The sequence below is a fragment of the Hylobates moloch genome, unplaced genomic scaffold, assembly GCF_009828535.3.
Source record: "Hylobates moloch isolate HMO894 unplaced genomic scaffold, HMol_V3 SCAFFOLD_18, whole genome shotgun sequence".
Lineage (NCBI taxonomy): Eukaryota > Metazoa > Chordata > Mammalia > Primates > Hylobatidae > Hylobates > Hylobates moloch.
The window spans coordinates 9,765,854-9,774,473 of record NW_026652293.1 but is presented as its reverse complement, the minus strand read 5'-3'; the positions used below and the strand labels follow the sequence as shown (position 1 = coordinate 9,774,473).

The 8,620-nt window shown below is 48.7% G+C and overlaps 1 protein-coding gene across 1 annotated transcript; it reads right to left on the bottom strand.

Annotated features, from left to right (window-relative positions):
- Positions 1-3,737: 3,737 nt before the first annotated feature.
- Positions 3,738-7,485, bottom strand: LOC116457500 (putative uncharacterized protein encoded by LINC00303). The gene is given in 3 exon segments (XM_032136727.1): positions 3,738-3,951; positions 6,626-6,757; positions 7,445-7,485. Coding segments are annotated over 3 exon segments (387 nt in total).
- Positions 7,486-8,620: the final 1,135 nt, after the last annotated feature.

Genomic DNA, 8,620 nt, shown 5'->3' with positions numbered 1-8,620 from the left:
TTAAAAAAAAACTCAACTTATTTCATCTCCTACTAGTTGGCTTTTCTGTTTCCCATCAATGAAAAACATTCCTAAGTGACAAACTTGCTATGGACATTTTCATAGGGAAGGAAACTTCAAGGAGCCCCTTAGCCTTTACAGTTGAACTGGGAGATGAGTCACCAAGATCCTCTACCTAGGAAAGAAAGTACCTGGAAAGGAGTTCCCTCTCTCCCTGCCACTGGGGCATCTGGACCTCCTAGCTCCGCTTGGGTGCCCCTGTTAGCCTTTCCCCAGATGAAGGGCCCTGCATTGTTCATTTTGTGCAGGATAAATCCAGGCCCTGGGCTGAGCGCCAAAGAAGTGAAAAAGACAGCTTCACCCTGATAGTCCCTCTGCCTCTCTGTCCCCTGAGCATCCCAGATTGTCCTCTGGAGGCACGTGTGCCTTGAGCCACGGCTGGGGCTCACTCCCAGGACAACGGTACAGCTGCTGCAGAGGCATAGGTTTGTCTGCTGTTGCCCCATCCTTCCTCCTGGGATCCTCGGAGCACATGACCCCATCTCAAGAGGCTTTCCAGACAAACTCTGGGGATCCAAGCAGCCTGGAAAATAAAAAACAGACCCCAGAGAATCAGTAGAATGAAACTAAAGTCTTCACTATGCTATCACTTTACTGCCTTTGTTAGGAGATGAAGTAGTTAATCTGGGATAATTGTTCTCTCTCTCCTTCAAGGGCTCCTCTGCCATCCTCCATTTCTGCTCAATCTCATCCTTCATTCATTTTTATGGTTTCCATTTCTCCTAAAACCATGATAGTCCCTGAGTATCCTCTGCCAGCCAGACTTTCCTCCTGAGTTCTAGCCTCAGATACTCAGCTATTGCACAACTGCACCTGGGCTCCATAAACTTATCATGCCTAAAACATAAGTGTTTTCTGTCCCCAAATCTGCTTCTACCCCTGCATACCTTAATGGCACCAATACCCCCCTAATAATTTCCTGTTGCTGCTATAACAAATTGCCACAAACCTAATAGTTTATAAGATCATATATTTACCTTACAATTCTGTAGGTCAGAAATCCAAAATGTGTCTCACTGGGTGAAAATCAAGGTAGAGGCTGTTCTATATTCTCCCTGGAGGTTCCAGGGAAAATCCATTTCATTGCCTTTCCAGCTTCCAGGCACTGACAGCATTTCTTGGCTGGTGGCCTTCTTCCATCTGCAAAGCCAGCAATCATATCACGCCAACCTCTGCACCCATCAAAACATCTCTTTCTCTGATGCTCTTGCCTCCCTTTTTTACTTATAAGGCCTCTTGTGGCTGGGCCAGGCACAGTGGCTCATGCCTGTAATCCCAGCACTTATGGAGGCTCAGGCAGGTGGATCACCTGAAGTCAGGAGTTCGAGACCAGCCTGGCCAAAATGTCAAAACCCCGTTTCTACTAAAAATACAAAAATTAGCTGGGCGTGGTGGCACATGACTGTAATCCCAGCTACTCGGGAGCCTGAGGCAGGAGAATTGCTTGAACCTGAGAGGCAGAGGTTGCAGTGAGCCGAGATCGCGCCACTGCACTCTAGCCTGGGTGACAGAGCCAGCCTCTGTCTAAAAAAAAAGAAAAGTCTCTTGTAATGACTGTGCACACCTGCTAATCCAAGATTTATTAATTTAATCACATCTGCAATGCATTTTCCTTTTTTTGTTTTCTTTCTTTCTTTTCTCTTTTTTTTTTGATTGAGACAAGGTCTTGCTTTGTTGCCCAGGCTGCAGTGCAGTGGCACAATCTCAACTCACCGAAACCTCCACCTTCCTGGTTCAAGCAATTCTCGTGCCTCAACCTCCTGAGTAACTAGGACTACAGGTGTGCACCACCACGCCCAGCTAATTTTTGTACTTTTAGTTGAGATAGGGTCTCACCATGTTGCCACCATGCCGGCGTATGTTACTAAGTTTTGGGGTAATTTGTTATGCAGCAGTAACTCTTACAAGGGACTAGAGAGGTGGGAGTTTGGCAGGGGGTGTAGTCTTTTAAAGCAGTTCCCCTGTAAAAATGTCCTTAAACAGGACAGGCATGATGGCTCACACCTGTAATCCCGGCACTTTGGGAGGCCGAGGTAGGTGGATCACTTGATGTCAAGAGTTCGAGAACAGCCTGGCCAACATGGTGAAACCCCGTCTCTACTAAAAATACAACAATTAGCTGGGTATGATGGTGTGCACCTGTAATTCCAGCTACTCGGGAGGTTGAGGCAGGAGAATTGCTTGAACCCAGGAGGTGGAGGTTGCAGTAAGCTGAGATAGCACCACTGCACTCCAGCCTGAGTGACAGAGTGAGACCTGGTCTCAATTCAAAAAAAAAAAATTTCTTTTTCTGTGTCGCCCAGGCTGGAGTGCAGTGGCCCCATCTGCGAATCACAAGGTCCAGAGATCGAGGCCATCCTGGCTAACACGGTGAAACCTCGTCTCTACTAAAAAATACAAAAAATTAGCCGGGCGTGGTGGTGGGCGCCTGTAGTCCCAGCTACTCGGGAGGCTGAGGCAGGAGAATGGCGTGAACCTGGGAGGCGGAGCTTGCAGCAGTGAGATGAGATTGCGCCACTGCACTCCAGCCTGGGCGACAGAGCGAGACTCCATCTCTTCTTTTTTTTTTTTTTTTTTTTTTTGAGAAGGAGTCTCGCTCTGTCACCCAGGCTGGAGTGCAGTGGTGTGACCACAGCTCACTGCAGCCTTGACCTCCCAGTCTCAAGCAATCCTCCCACTTCAGCCTCCCTAGTAGCTGAGACCACATGTTTGCGCCACCCTGCCTGGCTAATTTTTGTATTTTTTGTAGATACAGGGTTTCATCATGTTGCCCAGGCTGGTCTCAAACTCCTGGGCTCAAGAGATCTGCCCACCTCAGCCTACCAAAAAGTGTTAGGATTACAGGCATGAGCCACTGCACCCAACAAGACCTACACATCTTTTAGGAAAGGTCAGCTGGCCGGGCACAGTGGCTCATGCCTGTAATCCCAGCACTTTGGAAGGCCAAGGCCAGTGGATCACGAGGTCAGGAGTTTGAGACCAGCCTGACCAACACGGTGAAACCCCGTCTCTACTAAAAATACAGAAATTAGCCTGGCGTGGTGGCGCACACCTGTAATCCCAGCTACTCAGGAGGTTGAGGCAGGAGAATCACTTGAATCCAGGAGGTGGAGGTTGCAGTGAGCCGAGATTGTGCCGTTGTACTCCAGCCTGTGTGACAGAGCAAGACTCTGTCTCAAAAGAAAAAAGAAAGAAAGAAAGGTCAGCCGCCTGTCAGCTGTCCCTCCTAAGTGCAGGCGTCGCATGCTGGGCTTCCCTGCCATCACACTTACTGTCCACTGGGGCTGGTAATGACTGTTGAAGTGTCTCTGCCCTGCCAGGTGTTGAAGGGCTGCGTCTCCTTCACTGTTGCATCCCTAGGGTCCATGGTTGTCTCATTGAGTGTTTGCTGAATAGAGGGGTGAGTGATGACGAGGAAGGCCCTGTGAGAGGCCCCCGGGGTTGGCCTGTACCTACATGATGTTCTCTTTCTCAGGGCCTTGCCCCTGCTGGCTGAGGAAGGGATGGGATTTATTCTGCATTCCCTATATGTGAGTGTCTCAACCTAAGTAAAACTCACTTCTGCTGTGCAACAATCATTGAAGTGAACTCAGGGCACTGGAAACAGTCTTGGGGCGGAGTATGGGCAAAGGAGTGACCTCAGCTGCCAATCACTGGGAGCCCAGAACAGCTTCCTCTCATCTCAAGGTGGGATGCCGCTGCATCACCTTCCCCTCACGCTGCATCAGATAGTTCCCTGGACATCTGCGCTTCATGGACTCACAAGCCCGCGCGATGGGAGTCAGGGGAGGCAACGTTGTCTGCCCTGCTCTCCTCCCACAGCATGCAGGAGGCCAGCGGTGGCGGGTGGCTTTGGTGATAGGAGGGAGTGTGTGAATTTGGGGCAGAAACCTGGTGGGAGAGAAGAAAGAGAGGAGAGAAAGATGAGAAGACAGTGGCCACCGCTGGCTTGCAGGCATTGACTCCCACTCCAAAACGCCTAACATAGCCTCCTGGATGTAGAATATCTCCCCTCCCCAACACAAAAAAACCCCCTTTCCAGAACAAAAGCCCTGTCACTGAAAGCACTTATTTAACAACAATAACAGCAGAACACACAACGTACAAAAACATTTTTCTAAAAAATTTTCCCAATTCAATTCAACAAATATTTATTTTCCAGAAAAAGCGGAGATATATAAAGAAATAGAAATGTGTGGGTTTTTTTCTTGTTTTTGATTGAAAAGCCTATCGGCACAACCAGGAGAACAGCACTGCCCCGGTGAGCCAAGCACAATGGGAAAGCATTTTCAAAATAGAAAAGAACACTAATATATAAATATACCCAGGTAATTTTAAAACATAGTGCAGCCTCAACGCCAGGGTGGGGGATGGGCCTCGGTCTCACAGGCAACCTGTGTTCTGTCTTCCCTGTGGGCTGCCTGGGGATACAGTTTAATCCAGGGTGAGCCTCCATCATTGTCTTAAAAAACCATGTGATATGGGGGAAAATGTAAAACTATCACTAATAAAGATATACCTAACTAGCAAAAACCAATGTGGAAAATAATTTAGAAAGCAAATGGGCCGGGCGCAGTGTGGCTCACGCCTGTAATCCCAGCACTTTGGGAGGCTGAGGCAGGTGGATCACCTGAGGTCAGGAGTTTGAGACCAGCTTGGCCAATATGGTGAAACCCCATCTTTACTAAAAATTAAAAAAAATAGCCAGGCGTGGTGGTGGACGTCTGTAATTCCAGCTACTCGGGAGGCTGAGGCAGGAGAATCTCTTGAACCCAGGAGGTGGAGGTTGCGGTGAGCTGAGATCGCGCCATTGCACTCCAGCCTGGGCAACAAGAGTGAAACGCTGTCTTAACGAAAAAAATAAAAAATAAAAAAGAAAAGAAAAGAAAGAAAGCAAATGAGAGGCTGGACACAGTGGCTCATGCCTGTAATCCCAGCACTTTGGAAGGACTAGGCAGGCAGGTGGATCACCTGAGGTCAGGAGTTCGAGACCAGCCTAGTCAACATGGTGAAACCCTGTCTCTACTAAAAATACAAAATTAGCCGGGTGTGGGGTTGCATGCCTGTGATTCCAGCTACTTAGTAGGCTAAGGCAGGAGAATTGCTTGAGCCTGGGAGGCAGAGGTTGCAGTAAGCCGAGATTGCGCCATTGCGCTGCAGCCTGGGCAATAAGAGTGGAAACTCTGTCTCAAAAAAAAAAAAAGAAAAGAAAAAAGAAAGAAAGCAGATGGGAGTCAGGAGAGCCAGTTTGGGGTAAGAAAAGAGCACCGAACTAGAAGACAGAAGGCCACTTCCCTGCCCCATGCCTCAGTTTCCTCATCTGTAAAACGGATTCTGTCACCTCTACTATTCCTTCTGGCTCTAACAGGCCATGATTCTAAAGGGGTTGCTTAGGAATGTAGGGGCAAACATGGTGGAGGAAATGTGGAAATCCCATTAGGGACCTTCTAGCTACCTCTATCTGAAGACAAAGACCAGGGAAGACATCCCGGACAAATGAATTGCAACCACAAAACTCCTTTAGGGAAACCAGTGGGCCCAGCCAGACTGAGCAGGAGTTTTTAACCTGTGTGCCATCAATCCTTTACAGGTTTCGATCATTGTGTCAAATTGATCTTTGCCACTGCTGTGGATACACGTGTATTTCAGTGATTTCTTTTGTACCGAAGGTGGACATGGGCAAGTTGTGTGAGATGACACACAGTGGGCACCACTTGCTGTTGGGTAGAGGCAAGAGGCATTGCTGAACAGGCTGAACTTGGCCAAGGATGGTGTCTGATATGAACTGGATGTGTGTCCCTGCTCAAATCTCATATTGAAATGTAATCCCCAGTGCTGGAGGTGGGGCCTGGTGGGTGGCGATTGGATCATGGGAGTGGTTTCTCATGGTTTAACATCATCCCCCTCGTACCGTCATCACCATAGTAAGTTCTCTTGAGATCTGGTTGTTTGAAAGTGTGTGGCACCTCCCTGCTGTCTCTCTTCCTCCTGTTGTGGCCATGTGGAGCTCCTTGCTCCCACTTTGGCTTCCGCCATGATTGGAAACCTTCTAAGGACTCCCCTGAAGCAGAGCCATGATGCTTCCTATACAGCCTGCAGAATCAGGAGCCAATTAAACCTCTCTTCTTCGGCCAGGCGCAGTGGTTCACGCCTGTAATCCTAGCACTTTGGGAGGCCGAGGCGGGCAGATCACAAGGTCAGGAGATTGTAGAACATCCTGGCCAACATAGTGAAAGCCCATCTCTACTAAAAATACAAAAATTAGCTGGGCGTGGTGGCACGCACCTATAATCCCAGCTACTTGGGAGGCGGAGGCAGGAGAATCCCTTGAACCAGGGAGTTGGAGGTTGCAGTGAGCCGAGATCGTGCCACAGAACTCTAGCCTGGTGACAAAGTGAGACTCTGTCTCAAAATAAATAAATAAATAAATAAATAAACCTCTCTTCATAAGTTACCCCAGTCTCAAGTTTTTTTTTTTTTTTTTTTTTTTAATAGCCGTGTGAGAATGGACTAATACAGTGTCAGAGAGAGGAACAACTCTACCCCACTGGTGACATATCCACACCAGTGAGAGCCGATGGCCAATGCTTTCATGGAGTCTGTCTATGGAGACTGTAGGGGTGAGTCGATGGCTCTGCTGGCTTGTTCAGTGTCGTTCTGAGTTCTTTTAGTCTCTTCAAGGATATTGCCAACACCTGTAATATTTGTAACATTACAAATATTAAATATTTATATGTATATTAAATGTTTATAAATAAATATTTAGGGCAGGCACGGTGGCTCACACCTGTAATCCCAGCACTTTGGGAGGCCAAGGCCAGAGGATCACGAGGTCAGGAGTTCGAGACCAGCCTGGCCAATGTGGTGAAACCCCATCTCTACTAAAAATACAAAAATTAGCCAGGCGTGGTGGCGGGCGCCTGTAGTCCCAGCTACTTGGGAGGCTGAGGCAGAAGACTCTCTTTAACCTGGGAGGTGGAGGTTGCAGTGAGCCAAGATCGTGGCACTGCACTCCAGCCTGGGCGACAGAGCAAGATTCCATCTCAAAATAATAAATAAATAAATAAATATTTAAAAATACAACATCTGTAATAAATGTACCATGAGCACTGTGGAGAACTCTGAGTACAAGGGATTCCCATGTTCCTTGCCTTACTGGTCAGTGAATTAGGCCTCTCGGGTCTCACTCCATTTTCTTCCTGTCCCTGAAGCACTTGTCTGTTTCAGCTGCCTTCTCTCCTCTGCTCTGGTTCTCTGCCCTCACCCCATACCCAACCCACACAGATGCACCAAGGGGGAACCTGCCATATCCTCTACCCCCACCCCATGCCCACGGACACTCCTGTCCTGAAGGCCATCCCCTAGCTTAATTATTTGCAGATCTTCTTTCTCTTTTGGGTCTCCCAAAGTCCAAGACTTATACATCAACCAGGTGCAAACAAACAAGCAAACAAACAAAAAACAAGAAATGAAAGTCCAAGCCTCTTCAGATAATTAAACCTGGAGGGAGAGGAAGGGCGAGGCCCACCCCCTGGGCTTTTGGAATCGGGCTGAGTGATTAGGTCATAATTGATCTTTATTGTTGCAGCTGAAGATTATTTATCCCACTCCCAGAGGAGCATGTGTCACCCGCCTGCCCCACCCCCAGCTTTCTGAAGCTGAACCGCCTGCACCCAAGTGGAACAGGGGGACTGGGGGTGGTGGCCGGGCTGTTTACTCATTGTCCCTCCTTGGGGGCCTCTGGCAGCTGCCCCTCCCTGACGCATCACATGGATTTTTCTCACTCTTCCCTTCACTGCCACGGGGCATCTCAGCCCTCCTGGGGACGTGGGCCGGGGACCAAAGCCCAGGCCAAAGAGAGCGTCCTTACAGCAGCCTCCGTTCACGAGTTCCTAAGAACTTTCCCAGGCATGCCCTGGAAAGGAAACGGGCGGGAGGAATGAGGTTCCCTAAAAATACATTGAGATTTCCCAGTGGAGGGATGAGTGGGAGGTGGAAGACAGGACTGTGAGTTACATGGGACATTCAGCTCCACTCTGTCCCCAAGGTGCAGAGGGGCCTGCTGGAAAAAACCTCCCTGGAAAAGAACGGGAAAGAGAAGAAGTTCTACTACCCACAAATAAATCTCCAAGGGCTGCCCTGGGCCATGTAGATTAATTCTATTATGATTTGTGATAATAATTCGTTTTATTTTTGTGGAGTCCTTTAAAACATTTTTACTGATTTCATGTTGCTTGTCAGCATGACCTCATTTGTCCTGGGCTGAGGCAGGGCAGAGATGAGCCCGATTTCATAAACAAGAGAAGCAAGAACCAGCACAGCCAAGTCCGAGTCAGAACCCAAGTTCCCTGACTCTCTCCCTTAGATCAGTTACGCAGTTTAACTGTGACAAAATGGGGGTCTCCTCTGGGGGGTTGTGACTTTCACTTGCTGGGTTGAAATCCCCTAGTAGGACTGCCTGGAGACACACAGCCTCCCCTGGTGAGGGGATTCCAGGTCTCCCACCTCTCTTAGGCAGCGGGTCCTTCCTGGGACTGCCACGCCACCTTGCTCTAGAAAG